The sequence below is a fragment of the Haliotis rufescens genome, unplaced genomic scaffold, assembly GCF_023055435.1.
Source record: "Haliotis rufescens isolate VD_foot unplaced genomic scaffold, xgHalRufe1.0.p SCAF_7, whole genome shotgun sequence".
NCBI classification, from domain to species: domain Eukaryota; kingdom Metazoa; phylum Mollusca; class Gastropoda; order Lepetellida; family Haliotidae; genus Haliotis; species Haliotis rufescens.
The window spans coordinates 39,765,110-39,786,912 of NW_025964361.1; the positions used below are offsets into that span (position 1 = coordinate 39,765,110).

A 21,803-nucleotide genomic window follows, 5' to 3' on the forward strand; every position below is an offset into this window, starting at 1 on the left:
ACCCATTCATAACATGCCATTCCATTCACCATTCTAAATGAATGCTCAAGGCACTACTGAGATAAAACCCTTTGAGCAATGAGGAATTACAGATTATTTCCTTGGTGTGGAACCTTCATAAAAGCACCTACTCTGTAATTCCTAGTTGCGAGTAGGTTATTCTTTATATTATCCATAATAATTGTGGCAGCTTTGACCACCGGACCACAAGTTTGACTACATAAAATCGTGTCACCTTTGACCCCAATTTGGCCCTTGTTAAATGATGGCAGCCTTTACCACCGGGCCACAAGTTGGGCCTTGTTGAATTATGGCAGCTTTGACCTTTGAGCCACAATCTGGGCCTTGTTAAATGATAGCAGCTTCGACCACTGGGCCAAAATTTGGGCCTTGTTAAATTGTGGCAGCTTTGACCACCGGTCCACAAATTTGGCCTTTTGAATTATGACATTTCCAGGCATCAAATACTCCAATCAAAAAACACATGACGTTTATCCCCTAACTACAACACTGTAGATGCCAACTTACCAACAGCCTCTGTCTCGAATGTAATCCACTTCAGATTGCGCATGGGCTTCTTAGGCAGGGGCACCAGCTGTGTGCTGAAGGAGTCGCCACACACAGACTTCCCCTCAAAGCTTTCCTTCTTCTTCAACAAGCTGTTGAAATTGTTATTCCAACTCAACTTCGTCCTCGTTGGAGTGTTCAAGTCATTGAGTAACTTATTTTTGGGCGTCGGATTCCAATTTTCGTAGTCACTTTCATTCAGCTTCTTTGTAGGTGTGTTCAAGCCCTTCTCGGTCAGTTTCCGCTGGACAGTGTTGGTCATGTTGATGTCTGGTGTCAGCAGGGCCTCGATTTCCTCGGGGGATACCCTCGCCAGACGGTCCTCACCTTCCGATCCATGGATGAGGTGGTGGATCTGGTTCTCAATGGTTGTCCACATCTTCTCACTGGGGTTAAAATGCCAAATGGTAACTCTTAACAGTACACCAGCAAGTACATGGGGCATCAAAAATAGGCGTCACACATTGTTCCCAGCTGGGATTGACCTTACGTTTTCTGTGTGACTAGTAAAAGTTCAACTATTTGGATACTTTACTGCCATGATTTAAATGATGAACTTCAAAACAAAGACACCAAAGTTTTTCATATTACTATTGTAATGACATGAAAGATTAACTTTAGTAACATAAAAGAATCGGTAATGAGCGAACGCTTTAACCACTCGGCTACCCCACTGCCCCGTCATAATTCAGTATGGGAGGTGTAAGGTAATTCATGCAGAGAAAGGTGAAATAGGGTTTAACTTCGTGTCCAAGATTATTGTACTTATAAAGCGACGTGCATGCACGTGTGTATGTGTTTGTGGCAGCTTGTACTAGTCCAGACTAGTCAGCTCACTGAGATAACATGCCGCATGTTAACATGAATACCCTACTCAGACATAGCATACTGACTCCGAGCCAATCAGTCCTTGTTTTAGCCCCTTAATGCCAAGCGCCAGACAGGGTAACAACAAGTACCATCTTTTATCGTCTTCTGCTCTCTGGGCGGATGCTCTACCACTAGACCACTGGGGCGATCACATGCAGAGAGAACTGGAGGCAATGTGTACATGGTGTCTACATGTTTACTAGCTGATGATGCTGGTACAAGTGGTGCTATATCCCAATGCCAGGGATGGCTCAATAATTTGGGGTTGTGATGTGGCTCACAATATAGTCCATACAGTACATGGTGGTCCTCCACTTTTTTAAAGTATATCTTGAATAAGTTGCAACAGCATCTTGCTACACAAACTGATGCACATTTAAATTGATGCTTGTACCTTTAATGGTTTGAGGAACACATGGGAAGTGTAGGAACAACACACTGATCAGTTTAAATGTTAAAGAGGGACTCAATCTCATTAAAATCAGATCTTAGTTCTCGCTTCCGCTAAACAAAGATCTGAGGACATTCCATTACGGGTCTAGTCAGACCGACCTTGTGCGAACTTTGACCGACTAATGGAATGACCAATCAGAAGGCAGTTTTCTTGTGCTTTACGGTACAAATTTTAAACTGGCGACTACACTTCGAAACATTTTGACAAATTCTCGATTACAAATTTGAAACCTGATCAAAAAAACATTCTGGCATGGCTAATAGATGGTCTAGATTGTAAGGATTCATTCATTGAACCCGTAACTATCGTTCCGAATATCCCATGATACAGTTTTCGAGATTCCATGATTAGAAATCACATTCCGACTGTCACTTTCATAATCTGGTAAGCGACGCACTGATTGGTCGGATGAAAGGTCGTTCTGACGTGACCCCTAATGGGATGTCTTCAGATCTTTGTTTAGCGGTAGCGAGAACTAAGGTCTGATTTTAATGAGATTGAAGAGGGACTATGCTTCATAGCCTGGAACCCATTTTCAGTATTGGACTAGAAGTAATAAATAGTGCCGTGTGAATCGGAGACATTGTCACTTTGTGATCGGGTGAAGTGATATGGGGTTTAATGTCGCCTTCCATACAATGGCACTTATATATAGATGTGTGCGTTTGCGAGCATCGATCCACCCAATTGGGATTGATGACATGCACCAACCAAGTCAGCGAGCCTGACCACCCGATCCCGTTAGTCGCCTCTTACGACAAGCATAGTTGCCTTTTACGGCAAGCCTGGGTTGCTGAAGACCTATTCTACCCCGAATCTTCATGGGTCTACAGAAAATATAAGGCCTGATAACTTTATTAGAAGTCAGTCCAGGTTTACCTCATCATATTGGTGAATGGATGTTTACCAGTTTTGCTGGAATTGATTCATTCAATTAATTCAATATCTGCAGTGGACAATACCTTTGGCTGCTTGCCTCCATGGCCAACAAATCCTGAAGAATGTTCACAAAAGAGGCCATCTTTGAACTGCCAAACACCTAGAAACAAAAGATTATATATATGTCCTTTGTACAAATATCATCTCTTGATTGTCATGAATAGCTATTCTGATTAAGCCGATCTTGTCAAGTTGATATGTCGACATATCGTTTTAGATAATGCAATGTTATTGTCAGAATCTGTATACAGGTATAGGTACAAGGTCTTATATTAGTACTGTCTAGTATTTCTGTTGGGACTCCCAGTTGTTTTTGTTGATTTTTTGTGTGTTTAACACCACACTCAGCAATATTCCAGTGGTATGCAATATGACAGTGGTCTGTAAATAATCGAGCCTGGACCAGACAATCCAATTGGGATACGATGACATGCATCATCAGCAAGTCAGCGAGTCTGACCACCCGATCCCGTTATTTGCCTCTTACGACAAGTAGAGTCGCTTTATAGGGCAAGCATAGGTTGCTGAAGACCTATTCTTCCCTGGGTCGAGATTGACAGTAAGAAAACTGGTCCTAAACAACCCATGCATGAAATGTGAGGCTTGGTTGATTGCATGTCATCGTATCATAAATGCATTGATCGATGCTTAAAAAAATATGAAGTCAATCACAGGATTGTCCAGTCTAGACTTGATTTAAAGGCTGCCTACCATAGATGGAATATTGTTTAATGCAGTGTTACACAACAAAAACACACATACATAGCACATTCTTTTTTAAAATATATGTTCAAATGAGCTTACTTTCTCTTGTATCTTATCAACAAGGTCATGAGGACTACTGAGGTCAAGGTCACATTTTGCTGCCAGTTCTTCCTCATCTTGATGTTTCCTGGAGTGGAAAGTCTGGAACCAAAAACACACCTGCATCAACTCAGAGCTCCAGATAAGCTGCATATCTGCGTAAAATATGCATCAGAAATGCAGAAATATGCAGTAAAATAAAATCCAAATATTGTGAAGTAACCCTTGCATATTCGATTAGCAAATCAGCAACTTATTTTGAAATTATATACGGGCATTCCATCATCCTTGCCAAACTCCACGATGACAGTTACATCATGACCATTTGCCATCACACTTTCTTGTGGAAGTATCGTGGTATTTTTTAGTCCTATAAAGCTCTCGAACCCACACGACACCAGTTTGCAGGGACTAGATGAATAGTGTTTTTAAATATTTAACTTTAATACCCACATGTGTAAAAACTAGTGGGTAACAGAAGTTTGAATACCCAGATAGAATTACTCATACGTACCCAATGATTTTAAAATGCATGGGTAAAATACCCACAACACCAAAAGCTTATCTGGAGCTCTGTCAACTTGAGCCACAGTTTCAGTATTACAGATGCTAAGGCCATAAAACTGTCTCTAAGGTTACATGACCTTAAAGGAAGACATTGAGCAATGCCTAAAGGCTAAAGACCTAAAATGGCATGTGACGAAACATGTCGCAATGGACTTCCCTTTCTGCACAAGACACAATGTCACCTCCAGTGTATGTGTCGTAAACCCCAGTGATGCAAGTCAGTGAGTTACATGAGAAAGTGAACACTATGACAATGTACCTGCAGCTGTATGTGAAGATCATCATCCACCTCCTCCCTCTGCAGGAAACTCAGCACATCCAACAAGCCTAGACCTGCACAGTCAACAAACACTTGTAACTCAGCCGTATACAACAAGCAAAGCCACAACAAATGAATACATTTTAATCCATTCTTTTCTATAATACGAAGCTGGACGCATTTTATTTGAATAAACAAACTGCAAATACCTTACGAAGAAAACAAAGCCTTCCCTGGCAGGGGTTTTGTTTATTTGTTTGGTGTTTAATGCTGCACTCAGCAATATTCCAGCTATGACAGTGGGCAGTAAATAATCGAGTGTGGACCAGACAATCCAGTGATTCACATGATGAGCATCAATCTATGCAATTCTGATACAATGATATGCATCAACCAAGCCTGCGAGCCTTGCCACCAATCCCATAAGTCGACTCTCAAAACAAACATGGGTTGCTGAACACCAATTCTAATGGATCATTAACACCAAACACCTTTATGCCCAATAAAAAAGAACACATATTTATATGTATATTAATCAGGGCTCGAAAAATTTGTTCAACCCTACTTGTCCTGCAGGGCAAGTACTTTTCATTTTGTACTCGTCCTGCCAAATTTTCACTTGCCCTATTGCTCAATGCTGAACAGACAATATCATGTATCATGTACCATGTAACCACTCAAAACAAAGTAAACAAGTATTTGTCACAGAGTGACGAAATATCCCCCGCCTGTACACCATAGTACCAAATATGAAGACAATCCAGCGATTAGTTCTTGAGATATTGTGGCAACACCGTTTTCCAACTCCAAAAACAGATTTGCCTGCTGTGACCTTGAAAATGGGGTCAAGGTTACCAAATCTGTCAGGTGTATGCGGTGTCTGTATATACACTATAGTTCCAAATATGAAGACAATCCAGCGATTAGTTCTTGAGATATCGCGGCAACACCGTTTTCCAACTCCAAAAGCAGATTTGCCTGCTGTGACCTTGACAATGGGGTCAAGGTCACCAAAACCGACTGGTGTCTGCGGTGTCTGTATATACACCATAGTTCCAAATATGAAGACAATCCAGTGTTTAGTTCTTGAGATATCGCGGCAACACCGTTTTCCAACTCCAAAAGCAGATTTGCCTGCTGTGACCTTTAAAATGGGATCAAGGTCACCAAAACCGACTGGTGTCTGCGGAGTCTGTATATACACCATAGTTCCAAATATGAAGACAATCCAGTGTTTAGTTCTTGAGATATCGCGGCAACACCGTTTTCCAACTCTAAAAGCAGATTTGTCTGCTGTGACCTTGAAAATGGGATCAAGGTCACCAAAACCGACTGGTGTCTGCGGAGTCTGTATATACACCATAGTTCCAAATATGAAGACAATCCAGTGTTTAGTTCTTGAGATATCGCGGCAATAAACAGGTGGGACGTACGGACGGACGTACGGACGGTCGTGAATACTATATCCCCCGCTTCGCGCTTTCGCGCGGCGGGGGATAATAAATTGAACCATCTGCTAAAATACTGACAAACCTACTGTTTTCCAAATCCTGAGCAGTTTCTTTCTTCAACACATCTGCTATAGATTGGGTGAATGCCTTGCAAGCATGATCATTCAAATAATTTGTACGAAGTATTACACCATTCTTATACTGCAACTGACAAAAACTTGGAAATTTTGAAAATGGTTCCCCTTCTATTGCAATATAGTAGGCTGTTGTGAATAGCTTTTCATAAACTTCACTGTTTTTTTTGTCAACTTTTTGCATTGACTTGGCAAACTGCGCAGTCTGGGGTTTGTTAAAAAATTTATCATGTTGACAGCACTGAATATGCTTCCTACTTTTAGCGTGAAATTTCAAAGTTTTTTTTCTGAAATTATGATGTAAACCAGTTACGAGTCCACATTTGGGATCAGATAGTTTGGGGTATTTTCGACAGACAGTGCAATACAACTCGCTGTCATCATCGTCAAATTTTGCCCATTCAAATTCACTCAACCATATTGTTTTGGACTAAGTTTTCGTTTCTCCGCCTGTGCAGTCAACTTTTTGTCGGCACGACCCTCCGACAAGAAAATCTTTCTCATATCCGCCATTTTGGTTTACCGTATTTTCTTGAGTATAGTGCGCACCTTTTTATCCAAAAAACACAGCTGTGTAGAAGGGGGTGCGCATTATACACGAAATAATGAGTTTTGATGTTTTTTCCCCCATGGAAAGACATTACCGTGAGCCCGTAACACCGGAAATACCATGTAAACAATTCCATACTGAAGTACGCAAATTAGTCATGTAATTTACACTGTCTGGCTATAAAAAGTGTTCTTTGTATATCTGGACTTATGTTTGTAACTTATTTTATTCAAAATTCCTTTTAATATTGTTTTAATTAATTTCGGCGAAATCGTGTGTGAAGCGATCGGAAGATCGCACAACTCACCGTTATTAACAGCAACCACGGTCAGATTACCGCTATTGACGCCTTGAAACAAACTTTAGAGTTGACAGAGAATGGATACATATATCATAAATGCCATACTGTGACTCGTTAAAAGTCATATTTGTTTTTGTTGGACGATTCTATGTCAACACGTAATTCTCGCGATCACGTGCACGGGAGCCTTGACGGTGACTGGTCAGACTGGTTCCATGTAAAAAATAATACCGGCAATAGCGATCAGCTGCTTCGCTTAGGGTTATTATTATTTTAATAATTTGAGTAAAAGCTGCATCTAATTTAACAAGATATTGGAATATATTATTCCTGATAAAGAAAATAGTTTCAAATACAATTTTTGACGATCCTTGCATTAAAATCCTATAAAGTTATATCATTGGGTGTGTCTTGACCGAATCACCGGTAGTTAGCAACCGGCCGCTGACATCAATAAATAAAGACTGGTTTCAGCGCAAAGCCTGCGCAAAGATACATCAAGAGACAAACCTCAGCCTAATTGTTAATGCTATACGCGACATAAATATCGATCGGCTGAATGGCCATGATTTCCGTGTCAATATATCGCACATCAAAACAAATATAAATTAAACTGCTGTGAGTATCTGCTCGTCCGTCAGGACGAGTATTTAATAATTTTAGCTTGCCCGACATCAGTTACCACTCGTCAATACGAGCGGACGAGTGGATTTTTCGAGCCCTGTTAATGAGTACATTTATGAATATATCAACACAAATCTATTAGTACTTTGACTTACCCAGAAAATTGGTTAGTGAAGTCTGTCAACCAAACTAAAATGTGACCTTATATGTCATATCTTGTCCAGTATGTTTCCATGCTTAAGGCCTTTTGGTTTTGTAAAGACATTTAACATTTAAGCGTTTCATGTTTCGCGGAATGAATAACTTATTGTTATCGTCTTGTGAAATTCACCTGCAAATTCATTCCTGCATCTTGTCCTTTCTGCGATGTCAGCATTGCAGTTTAGGATGCAATTGAGGAAGGTCATCACGGCTGTCTTGTGGGGGACTGTCTCGGCACTTTTCAGCTCATTTAACACAACACTAAATCTGTGGCTCTGGTTTTCTTCTCTCTGTAACCATGGCAACAAAAGGTTAAGGTTCAGTTATGTGTGTAAAATTAAACTGTGTGGCTCTTTCCCAGGACTGGAACAGTTCATAAAGAAACAATGTCCACACACCCACACTTGCCAAACATACAACTCACTTCTCACACAATTTTCTGACCTCACTGACGTTGCTGCAATGACATCAAAGATAAAAATATGTCCAGGTGCCAACGTGTTTGACATGAGGTTTGACATGAGGTTTGACTGTATATCAATCAATAAGTTGATAACAATCTTAAACTCTGAGGCTTGCTTTTGATATCAATAGATATGAGTGTGAGATTTTTAACTTTCACCCCAAATCATTCTTCCAAATTTTTTGAGCGAGTGAATGAGTGGAGTCTAACGTTGCTTGAACAGATAGTATTCCAGTTATCACGGCATCTCAGCTTGTGAAGCAGGTCTTAGACGTTTACAACTTTGGCGAAACACATGAACACGGGTTTGGTACTGACAAACCTAGCAACATATTCGGATCGATAATCTATATTGTAATAAAATGTGTCTTACCTCGCAAATTACATCAAATCACTTGAGCACCTTAATTTTATACATGAAAAGAGAGAGAAAATGTGTCGATGCTCAGTTGGCAGTACACATGCTTTGCAAATCCCGAAGTAAACAAAAGTCAACGACAGTCACCATTGTTTACAAACTGGATGGCAATTTCTTTACACGATTTTGTTTGGACTATGCATTAGGCCAGCCAAAACTCAGAAATTCCAGCCAAGTTTGTCAAGGGTAGCCACACTGGACTTTTGCAGTCAGTTCACTCCCTTGCCTCGCGAAGATGAATATCTGAAACGTCCAATCAAAAGTAATTCCAGCTCGTCACCTTGAAGTGCTCCAGGGCAGCGATGACAAGCTTGTAGCCGTGGGTGCTGTACGCCATGATGGCAGACAGGATCTCCAGAACTTGCTTCTTGGGCAGCGTATTGGTGATGGTCAGGGCTGAAACACAGATTTGTGTTGTGTGAAGGAGTGAACGACAGGGTATGACTGAAAGTCGCTTTTGGCAATACAGTAGAACACAGATAGAGCGAACAACCGGATACAACAAACTATTACAACATCAACGATTTATCTCTATATTATCATATAAAATTTACGTACATAACAAACTGATATCTGATCCCCGACAAGCCCAAATACCACTATTAGTGATGTGTAAAGTGAACTGAGAAATGAGTGATGAGGACATTGTCCAGTCGATGATGAAGACATGCAAGATGGGATTGACTCTGTGGAACAAGCCACACCCTTCTTTGCCGATGCCAATAAGGCTCTTGAAACACTTAAGACTTCCTGAATACGCAAAAGTCAACTGAGATGACATCATTCGATAGTTTGGCTGATCTCAATGATGCGGTTTCATGAATGCAGTCAGCAAAACAAGGCCACAGCAAAATCACCGATTGCACATCTCCCCGTATGTAAATCTTGAAATGTTATAATATTTGATAAACAATGTTTTAAAAAATGTTATGAATTTAATGTTATTAAAAGAATGTTATGAAATATTTTTTGAATACTTTGGAGTGATGACTGCTAAGAAAAGTCAATGCTGCAATTACGTGTGTTGTGTTTAGTTTTATCCAAGATGGTGGACAATTCGATCAAAAACATATATAATGAACTGATTTCTCCAGTCCCTTGTAGTTCGTTATATCCATGTTCTACTGTTGTCCTACAATACCATGACTGGGACACCAGAAATGGGCTTCACACATGGGAAGTCTAGATCAAACCCAGGTGTTGAGAGTGAAAGAAACTATAACAACAAGACTACCCCACCACCTTAGTACTGTGTGAAAACACGATGCTAGAAAAACATAGTGTGAAATTTTTTATAACAACAATTCCTCTTCGGGCTAGCTAGACTTGCCTGTTGATTATCTAGATTGGTTTGGTTTTCATACAATACATATGTTCCAGGTAGCATGCAGGACCAATGCAATCACAGGTTTATCATATTGGAGGTATAACATTTATTATGCTGTAATCGTTTTTGTATTCTAAATATTGGAAAGCAGTGGACGTGTGTATCTACAGGAGTGTTTCCTGAGACTTGTACAAAACAAGGACAGGTAACTCCAAAGACACTTGAGGGGCATGATGGGGATGCTGCCCTCATGTTATCATTGCTAGGACTGGCATGCACAGCCATTACAAGAACCTTGAAATTGTTCTCTCAAACTCAAAATGTATGTACATATATATTTTTGTGTGTGTGTTTATGAGTGAGTGAGTGAGTGAGTGAGTGAGTGAGCAAGTGAGTCAGTGACTTGAGTTTAACGCCGCTTGGAACCGTATTCCAGTCATATCACAGCATGTCAGCTTGATGTTGGAGAAAAGCCCAAATGATGCAGGTCTGAGACGTTTACCACTTTGGCGAAAACAATGAGCATGAGTATGGTACTGACAAACCTAGAAACACAATTGAAGTGAACTGGGATTAGAACCCATGATCAAAGGTTTCTGGCATGCCTAAGAATAATGGTGCCTTATACAACTGGGCCACCTGTGACCCCTTTGGAGAATGGGATTATTGTGATTTGTGAAAGGGTTAACGACTGACCTATTATTTCCCAGACAACAATATTTGTTTGTCTGTATAATAAGACTGGTTTGAGATTACAGACAATAGAAACATCTTCCAATTCATCACTTATTTTCAGAACACAAATTGACAAATCAACAGAGGCAAAAGTACTCTGTGACCCTGCTGTCATAGTTTTCTGTTAATGTAACAGTTGATTGTGAGTTCAACTTCATGCATGGTTGCATATGCCTTGCAGAGTGGAGATTTGTTTTGGGTGGCTGCAATGGTATAGAGCTCCATGAACGGGCCATTGCTGAAAGGATATTGCGAGTTGATTTGTCTTTTCATGACAATAATTTCTACTCAGGATTCCCACCTCGTGTGAGTTTCCTGATGCATGTTGACGTCGACAGGAAGTGGTCAAGGCCGACACGAGTGTTGAGAATGGCGCGGATGCAGGAGATGCAGTCAATCTGGAGGATGGCGTCGGAGAACCCTGTGAAGGCCTTCCCTGTCATCTGACACAGGGAGTCGAGGAGGGAGTTGAGCCCCGACAGGGAGATGAACTCCTGCAACCAGGTCTCGTCACTTGACTCCAACTTCGTCCGTAATGCATAGTACACCTGGGGACAGACATAGATGTAACATTGAAACAAGGACAGTCTACGTAGCTGCTTAACTCTGTAGAAGAGAAGGAAAGGTGGTGGTGTGGTATAACCCAGTTATATCCAGAAGATACATAACATAAATGCATAGTACATCTTGGGACAGACATAGATGTAACATTGAAACAAGGACAGCCTACATAGCTGCTTTATACTGTAGCAGAGAAGGAAAGGTGGTTGTGTGGTATAACCCAGTTATATCCAGAAGACTAATAACAAATACATCGTACATCTTGGGACAGACATAGATGTAACATTGAAACAAGGACAGCCTACATAGCTGCTTTATACTGTAGCAGAGAAGGAACCATGGTGGTGTGGTATAACCCAGTTATATCCAGAAGACTCATAACAAATGCATCGTACATCTCGGGACAGACATATATGTAGCATAGCATCAAGGACAGTCTACATAGTTGCTTTATATTGTAGCAGAGAAGGAACCATGGTGGTGTGGTATAACCCAGTTATATCCAGAAGACTCATAACAAATGCATCGTACATCTCGGGACAGACATATATGTAGCATAACATAGCATCAAGGACAGTCTACATAGCTGCTTTATACTGTAGCAGAGAAGGAACCATGGTGGTGTGGTATAACCCAGTTATATCCAGAAGACTCATAACAAATGCATCGTACATCTCGGGACAGACATATATGTAGCATAGCATAAAGGACAGTCTTCATAGCTGCTTTATATTGTAGTAGAGAAGGAAAGGTGGTGGTGTGGTATAACCCAGTTATATCCAGAAGACTCATAACAAATGCATCGTACATCTCGGGACAGACATATATGTAGCATAGCATCAAGGACAGTCTACATAGTTGCTTTATATTGTAGCAGAGAAGGAAAGGTGGTTGTGTGGTATAACCCAGTTATATCCAGAAGACTCATAACATAAATGCATCGTACATCTCGGGACAGACATATATGTAGCATAACATAGCATCAAGGACAGTCTACATAGTTGCTTTATACTGTAGCAGAGAAGGAAAGGTGGTGGTGTGGTATAACCCAGTTATATCCAGAAGACGCATAACATAATAATCATAGTACATTTGAAGAACAGGCAGAAATGCTTGTAAACATTGTTACAAGGATTTACAGGAACAGTGTACATCTTTGTTATAATCCAGTTATTACCCAGGATACAGAAACACTGCACACTACATGCTAGTATTGCAGAAAGCACATTTTGAACAGTATGTCAGTTTTATCACCATGATCACAGCATGTCAGCATATTAGGGAAGAAATGAGCATGAATACAGTGCTGGTATTGAGCGAGTGTCTTGGGTTTAATGCCGCTTTGAACAATATGTCAATAATATCACGTTGTGTCAGTTTAATGTGTGAGGAAAGCCCTAGGTGATGCAGGTCTCAGAGGTGAGGTAGGGTGAAATGGGGTTTAACGTCGCGTCCAAGATTATTGCACTTATATAGCAACGTGCATGCATGTGTATGTGTGTGTTTGGCTGCTTGTACTAGTCCGGACTGATGCCGATTTATAGTGCTAGCACACTGAAATACCATGCCACAGTTTAACATGAATACCCCACTCAGACACAGTATACTGACTCCCAGCCGACCAGTCCTTGTTTAAGCACCTTAATGCCGAGTGCCAGACAGGGTAACAACAAGTACCATCTTTTAACGTCTTTTGGTATGACGCGTTTGGGATCGAACTCCGGACCTTCCGCTCTCCAGGCGGATGCTCTACCATTAGACCACGGAGGCGGTCTGCAGGTCTCAGACATTTACACGAGCACTGGTATGGTACTGACAAACTGAAAAGCTTAATTGGGGTGATCCGGGATTCAAACCCATGATCATAAGTTTCTGGCATGCCCAAGGGATTCAACTCTGCATCATGTTTGATGACTGGGCCACCAGTGCCCCATTTAGTGCTGACAGGCCAAGGATAATAAATGGGGACACAAACCCATGTACAGGGGATAAGAATCAAAGGGAGATAATGCTGCACAATCATTTGTAGAGAGAAAGTGTGTGAGGAATTATAAATCACAGGGTTAATAATAATAACACACACACTCACACTCACACTCACACACACGCAGGCACACACACGCACACAGATATTTCAAATGGATTCAAAAGACACAGCAGTTATCTCACTGGAATTATTGTTGTATATACCAATCAGTTAGCACATGTGGTCTGATGGTGTACAACAGTTTGTTCACTTGATACTGATGGTATACCCCATTAGCTCACCTGGACTTATAGTATCATCCTTTAGTTCACCTGGACTGATATTATCACCCATTTGTTCACCTGGATTGATGGTATCACCCATTAGTTCACCGGGACTGATGGTATCACCCATTTGTTCACCTGGACTGATTTATCACCAATTAGCTCACCTGGACTGATGGTATCACCCATTTGTTCACCTGGACTGATGTATCACCCATTAGCTCACCTGGACTGATGGTATATCCCATTGGTTCACCTGGACTGATGTATCACCCATTAGTTCACCTGGACTGATGTATCACCCATTAGTTCACCTGGACTGATGGTATATCCCATTGGTTCACCTGGACTGATGTATCACCCATTAGTTCACCTGGACTGATGGTATCACCCATTTGTTCACCTGGACTGATGTATCACCCATTAGCTCACCTGGACTGATGGTATATCCCATTGGTTCACCTGGACTGATGTATCACCCATTAGTTCACCTGGACTGATGTATCACCCATTAGCTCACCTGGACTGATGGTATATCCCATTGGTTCACCTGGACTGATGTATCACCCATTAGTTCACCTGGACTGATGTATCACCCATTAGTTCACCGGGACTGATGGTATATCCCATTGGTTCACCTGGACTGATGTATCACCCATTAGCTCACCTGGACTGATGGCATCACCCATTTGTTCACCTGGACTGATGTATCACCCATTAGCTCACCTGGACTGATGGTATATCCCATTTGTTCACCTGGACTGATGGTATATCCCATTTGTTCACCTGGACTGATGTATCACCCATTTGTTCACCTGGACTGATGTATCACCCATTAGCTCACCTGGACTGATGGTATATCCCATTGGTTCACCTGGACTGATGTATCACCCATTAGCTCACCTGGACCGATGTATCATTCATTAGCTCATCTGGACCGATGTATCGTTCATTAGCTCACCTGGACTGAGGGTGTGTGAGATATGACGACACACTGATGTGGGTCGCTGCCCTCCAGCTGTTGTTCCAGCTGTTCGGACGTGATGGTCCTATCCTGCTCCACGGCACTGGGCTGTGTCCTCAGCATCCTGAAGGACAAGTCCTCAAACCCTGCGTTGACACAACTGGCAACACAATGAAACAACGTTCAAACAGATAAATTTCTTCAGACAGAACATACAATATTTTTAAAAAGGAGATCTCATAGCAAACTGCAATTTTTAAACAAATAAGTGAGATCATGGTTTTACACCACTTTTAGCAATATTCCAGCAATTTCAACATGTTCAAGGTGGGGACACCAGAAATGGAACATAGGATTCCAAACTAAGTGCCCTTGGCAGCCAACCTTGGAGAAACTGATATTCTTAGTTTTTATTGCCTCAAATTAGGAGGCATGTTAACATTGTTAACATTGCATTCAATGAAACAGTGAAAACTAAAGCACTAAAGTCTTTTTCTCCTCTGTATTGGTCCTGTTATCAGTGAAATACAAGTCATCTCTACAAACCAAAACATTGGTTAACATTGGTTATAACTTTAACTTCATGAATCAGGAAATTTGTAATTCCGATTTGGGAATTTGTACTGACATTGGCTTCAGACTTAGGGCCAAATATCGGCCTCTGAGCAAGTCCAGATAAATCCCTGAACTCATTCAGTTAGCAGAATGTGACAAAACACAGCTAAATCAAAGTTGTTCTGATAAATAATGCTTGCCGTAAAAGGCGACTATGCTTGTTGTAAGAGGCGACTAACAGGATCGAGTGGTCAGACTCGCTGACTTGGTTGATGCATGTCATCGATCCCAATTGCGTGGATCGATGATCATGATATTAATCACTGGATTGTCTGGTCCACACTCTATTATTTACAGACCGTCATCATATAGCTGGAATATTGCTGAGTGCGGCGTAAAACAAGAAACCAAACCAAATCTGATAAATATTGATCTAACTTGACAGTTTTTACCTGTGGTACCCATTTCACCAAGTCAAATAGAACATTTATCAACTTTGTTACCATAAAATGAAATTTTGCAAACAATAATATCAGTTGGATGGATATTATTGTTGGTGCTGTTCAACAAGTCTGTTATACAGACCCTGAAACAAATATATCCAATACAGCCCATGCAAGTCTACATTACTGCAGTATCAGAAAAAAAAGAAGTCTCTTTGCTCCTTTTTATTATATTTTATAACTATAATTCAACACCTGTTTTTCTCTAAAATATATTCATTTCAGAGACAAGATGTTAGGCTACTGTTTAACATACTTATTAAGCTGATACTATTTCTAATTGTTCTCCTGTGTGACACGTAATCCTGTCAATGTCATAATCGATGCAACATCATCAACCAGTGTTTTAGGCCAAATTATTGCAGAGCATTTTTTTTATATTGGCTAGTATTGTGCACAAGCACCAGTGGCTAAAGTGATGACATAAATCCTGCTGGGGCACTGTAAGTCCCCATGATCCCAAACGAGGTGGCCTTGCTTTGGTTATTGGTGGCCTATAGCCCATGTCTTAACCTGTATAATAAATAATATCGTTTTGCCAAAATATGTTTGACAAATTTGTTTTTAAATATAACTTTGTATTCATGACTCCCTTACGTATAGATAAACTTCTTCTTGTCACTGCATGGCAGAAATAATGCTGATGCAGCTTTATATTTTAACTCAATCACTTGCTCTAATGATCAGTAACCACGGTAACCATGTACTTGACTTTCATTGTAGTAAAACTGATCCATGAAAGACATGGTTTTAATTTGTTTTTCCTGTTATCTAAGCATGTCCGTTACCATGGCAACAGATGTGCAAATTGAGGTGGCAAGGTGATTTCCATTGAGGGAGAAAGTCAGTGACCTCCACATGCAGCTAATGGACAAAGGGCAGTAAGGTTATGCAACCCATTAAATCACCTGCCTGTCCCAGACAACTCAAGTATTTGTGAGGCCATCCATTAAGCCTTTGAGGCAACACCTTTTTCAATTTCCTTCAGGACCATTCTATCTTAATTTAAACAAGGCTTCGACTTTCCAAGGGCATCTAAACTTTTGTTCAGTTCTTTTAATACATGTCTGCCATGCATGCTCACATGCCTAATTCCCTCTTAGAGTCTTATGTTCTTTTCAACAAATGGCAGGTTTTAAGCACACCCTGACTTTATGAGTTATTCCTCATGTATGCCCAAGGCAACTTTTTATTCTCAATAGATTAACACATACACGTTAACAAGATTCTGATTGTGAAAAACAAGCATCACAGAATGAAGACTGGGTATTCCTGTATTATTTGTTTGACAACTTGTGTAGTTTGTTTGCTTGTTTGTTGTTTAACGCCACACTCAGCAATAACTAGTTATATGACGGCAGTCTGTAAATAATCAAGTCTGGACCAGACAATCTAGTGATTGACATCATGAGCATAAATCCATGCAACTGGGATACGATGACATGCATCAAGCAAGACACAGAGCCTGACCACCCGATCCCGTTAGTCACCTCTTACAACAAGCACAGTCGCTAGTTTCACAAATTGTTATAGTAGTTTTATATGTTGAGATAGTGTCCTGGAACTGTAGCTTGCTATTCTTCTCTAACTTGGATATCTGTGTACATTTAACATGTTTAAGGTGTGGAAACAGACTTTTATCACTATTTATTAAGATTTGTAATATTATTAGATGAATTGGTAATATTACGTAATTACTTCAGATAACTGTTAGAGGTGGTTAATCGGATTGGGTGGTCAGGCTGCCTGACTTTGTTGATGCATGTCAGCATATCCCAAGTGCGTAGATGGATGCTTATCATGCTTATACAGGTGTTTACCTTTACCTACAAAACTAAGACTCCAGAGCACCCCCAAAATAGGAAATATAAAGGCGCTGTATAATATTGAAATGGTGTTGTGAACTGTACTGTAAGGTTTAATTATGACTTTGATCACAGGAACTTAATATTTCTTATCAAGAATTTGGTAAATAAATACCAGTATTATTGTGCATTCCTCGGGATGCCATATATGTTTTTCTGCATCCATTCTATACATTTTTTGCATACTGGATGCACATTTCTGCATATCGTAAAACCCTCTCATGATGTCAATTACTGGATTGCCAGATTTACAGACTGCAGTCATATAGCTGAAATATTGCTGAGTGTTTCGTAAAACAACACGCAAACTCAAGTTTACCCATATCTAGACATATCTGCCGAAGAACAATTAAGATCATTTTGATTTTGAGTCATCAATTATCTAGTGCATGTCTTCTTTCCATTTTGAGAAATATCTTAAAAGAAAGGAGATGATATAATGATGGAGGTAGAATTAAACATTATGATGATAATAACATTTATAACTTAATAGCAATAGAGATATATGACATACCATAATATAGGACATACATGGATGGGATATGAAAGATATACCACATTCATAAGTATTCAAGTGTTTCATATTCAGATACACGATGCAACACTGTGTCTACCATATAGTTTGGATTCGCGGCCATTCACTGGTATAACAGGATTTGAATAGGCTTTTTTATTTATTTTTAAAAAATCACCTGGTGAGACATCCACACAAATCCTGCCCCTCAAAAAAAATAAAATATATATAGTTAAAAGGATTGAGCAGCAACGCATGCATATAAAAGTTTTTGAGAGTGAATACAGGCGAAAGGCTTTCCAATCACCATACACTGGTCTAACAGGACTTGAATAAGTACTTTGATTAACTATCAAAATAATATTTCAAAGATTATAACACTATGATTCCATTTAAGCAATTTAAGAAGGACATACAACTACAAGGCCACATGACCTGCAACAACATGTATGTATTATTTCGTCTTGACAGAAAATTCAGGATGTTAGCAGAAATAGTTGATATTTTGTTCGTCCATTGAGCAACCATCGGACCATGTTATACATGCATGTTGACACACAACAAAAGACTTCTAACCGATTATAACCCACAGCAACACTCACCTGTTGGTCTATTATACCTGTGATTTTGCAACCAACAAATACGGTCATTTGTGGTGATATATCCAAGGATCACCTGCACCTAAATCTCCATGCGATCGCACGAATGTGGTTTGAAATCCCCCGCGTGTGTTTAGCTGTCGTTTTATCGACCTTGCCCGAGCCTATCACGCAAGCTCCTTTACCTGTGAGTCATCGCAGTTTGAATATGGCGCCGCAAGCGAAATCGCTGCACAGCGGAAGCAGCAATTGTGTACACAGTTTTCAGTGACAGTTGAAAAGATAACAATCAATTTACCTCATTACAAACTCCGACTGGCGATCGCTACTGGGCTTTGGGCATCGCAGTAATTTGATAGTCTGTGTTGACAGATAGGTACAAGCTCGCGCTGGCCCTGCGCTCGCTATTGCACGTGAGGTCGGGGGTCACGTGAATAGCTTTTGGCTGTCAATTCAACAGGTGCGCAACGCAATGCAATATGGTACATTTCCAGTTACGAAATATACATTATTAAACATTATCATGAGTCAGTTCTGATGATGGATTTGAGCAAACAATTTAAATTGACCGTCCGGCTTGAGTGACATCTTGTACCTGTGCTACTCAGGTGATGAATGAACTCGATGAACGTTACCGAATCTAAAGTTTCAGCCGACAGGTGATTTGTGAATGAATATCAAGCGCTCGTCACGGCTGGACGCCCAACAACAACACACATCACACTTGACGTTTTATATGTTGAAGATAATCTTTAAGTCAAGTATACTCGTTTGTGTGGTGATATATCGTGATGATAATGATCGCCTGTGAGAGACACGATGCGAACACATATTCTTATCAAGCGTATCATCATCCCTACAAGGTAGATTATCCCTGGCAAAGGTGCTTATTAGGAGCGGGCAAAGATCCAAAGTCAAGCGGAATCTTTTGTATAAATAAATGGCAGTGTACAAGTGACTTAGGTTTTGATATCACACTTTATTTGTGATTTGATAGACCCCAGCCCTTTGATAAAATGTTGTAGTCCACCTCCCCATTTTCATTACTTGTGTAGGAGGTAGTCATCTTCCCGCGGCAAAGGTGTTAACTGACTTTATAAGAAAGTCCAGTTGCTTATAAAGTCAGTTAACACCTTTGCCGCGGGAAGATGGAGGTAGTGGGTTCATCTCTTAGTAGCTTTTAAGTTTATGAACTTAAAAGAATACTGTTTTAAAACTATAATATCACAGTCTTATATTTTCGAAAATAGATTCAAGAGTATACAATGTATGTAATACACTGTGACTTGGTCATTTGGAAAATATGTAACCAGTTGTAACAGATGGGTACGGAAGCCTTTTAGGGCCATTTGTTTTTTTAATTTTTTTCTATTCTATCTTGAAATTTCAAGAAACTAAGTTGAAATTTCAAGAAACTAAGTTGAAATTTCAAGATACAAAGTTTCAACACATGTAATAGTATGCATATCAAGCCAGTCCCCTTGCTTTTACAATGGCTTGACATACATAACATTGTTCAGATAAAATATGGAAGGACAGAATGAAATCTGTGCACCAATAGTTAAGCCACAGCATACGAACACAACATTGTGTTTCTTACAAGATATATATGAGGGTTGATTGATAAGTTCTGAGCCTCAGGTAGAGGGAATTGGGTAATCATGGTAATAGTGAAATCTTTTGTTGTGTACATTACATGATGTCAGAGATATATCCTCAAGAATGTGAGTCAGCTGAGCAAATTGTATCACTGTGACAAGTCAATAACATGAGCAGGGGCTTGTGACCTTTGGACCTTTGGATGCCCCTTCCCATGCACTGTAAGGTGGTGGTCAGTAAAGTTTAAAGTGTGTCAAGGAGAGCCTTGTCCTTAAAGACAACCTCAGTCCTTGAAGGGCTGTGACATCAGCAACACTAGAAATAATCCAGAGAATGCACGTTATGGTGCTGACTGACTGGCAAATGACTAGGGGTCATGTTGCTAGTTTAGTATTTCCCAGGAGAGATTACATTCCACTATCATGGAAACTTTGGCAATGAAGAAAGTATCAACTTGTTGAGTTCCATAGCTTCTGATATCTCATAAAAAATGTACCAGTCACATGTCTTGTGATAATCTATCTGTTTGAAGCTGATCCAGAAAGGTTCTTGCAATAATTTGTGACTAGGGATGAAACCTGGGTTCCCCACTTCCAGCCTGAGTGAAACAACAATCCAAATAGTGGAAGCATTTGACATCACCACCACCAAAGAATGCAAGACTGTCCCATCATCTGGAAGGTTTTCACCTCCATGTTCTTAGATGCCGAAGATTGCATGGCGAACTACATTCCAAAAGGCCACACAATAAACAGAACATATTATATTGCACTTCTGAGGCAATTACAGGATGAAATTAAGACTTGAGGACATGGAAAGCTGGCAAAAGGTCTGCACTTCTATCAGGACAATGTGCCAGTGCATACTTTTGTCATTGCCATGGCTACAATCCACGAGTGTGGCTTTGATCTCCCTCAGCATCAACCATATTCTCCTGATCTGATCAAGGCAGTTGTGTAGAACTTTTTGGACAGCCAAGAGAAGGACTACTACAAAACTGGAATGAAATCCCTCCATCATCCTTGGCAAATGGGTATCTATGCAGAAGCAGATTATGATGAAAAATAAATCATTTTAATGTCTTTAGGTCAATTTTTTTTATGTGAGTCTCAGAACTTATCAATCCTCATATGTTGACATGTGTGTAATATGTGCTTGCTGAACATATTATCTTTCTCTTTTCTGTTTTCAAATGAATACTGGATAACTAAATATATTATATAATGGGTATAATTAATCAGCAGGCTAAAGCCAGTAGATAAAAATAGTATCCACTTGGGTCATTTATGAATAAATATGCAAATACAAAATGTCAGGTAGGTACTACTTTCAGTGTTTACGAACAAACATGGCATTGTCCTTGTCTATCGTCTATAAAGTCAGACTTGCCCATTGGGAAGCTGGACAAATTTCTGTGATAATTGTTATCGCAAAGAATAGTTAAAAACACAGTGTTTAACAGTGTAGGTAACATTGGATAGATAAATTGTGAAGCAACTTGGTAAAGAAGGCAGGTCTTTCAGTTCCATACCTGTGCCTTTAGACCTCTGCAGCTTGGGATCGTTGGTTCAAATCCCAGTTAGCCCTGATTACCGGTGTACATGTTCAGCTTTGGTTTTGCTTCTTTTATGATATTTTTTTTGCAAAAGAAAATGCCTTTATCAACACAATTTGAATCGTAAAACAACTTTTACTTCACATCTAAGATGCCAAGCCCAGTGGTGGTAGG

The 21,803-nt window shown here is 40.1% G+C and overlaps 1 protein-coding gene across 2 annotated transcripts in view; it reads right to left on the reverse strand.

Annotated features, from left to right (window-relative positions):
• Nucleotides 1-19,044, reverse strand: part of LOC124144206 (inverted formin-2-like) — a 29,719-nt gene extending 10,675 nt beyond the window's left edge. Inside the window, exons 1-9 of one of the 2 annotated variants that reach the window (XM_046513497.2) lie at nt 18,774-19,044; nt 14,437-14,599; nt 10,966-11,212; nt 8,883-8,998; nt 7,852-8,011; nt 4,461-4,534; nt 3,635-3,736; nt 2,854-2,930; nt 529-953 (exon numbers count right to left, since the gene is read on the reverse strand). In XM_046513497.2, coding sequence (XP_046369453.2) covers nt 529-953; nt 2,854-2,930; nt 3,635-3,736; nt 4,461-4,534; nt 7,852-8,011; nt 8,883-8,998; nt 10,966-11,212; nt 14,437-14,599; nt 18,774-18,778 — 1,369 coding nt within the window. In that variant the 5' untranslated portion in view covers nt 18,779-19,044. Of the gene's footprint in view, nt 1-528; nt 954-2,853; nt 2,931-3,634; nt 3,737-4,460; nt 4,535-7,851; nt 8,012-8,882; nt 8,999-10,965; nt 11,213-14,436; nt 14,600-18,478; nt 18,643-18,773 lie in introns of those variants that run through there. The other variant, XM_046513498.2, reaches the window with a different exon arrangement.
• Nucleotides 19,045-21,803: the final 2,759 nt, after the last annotated feature.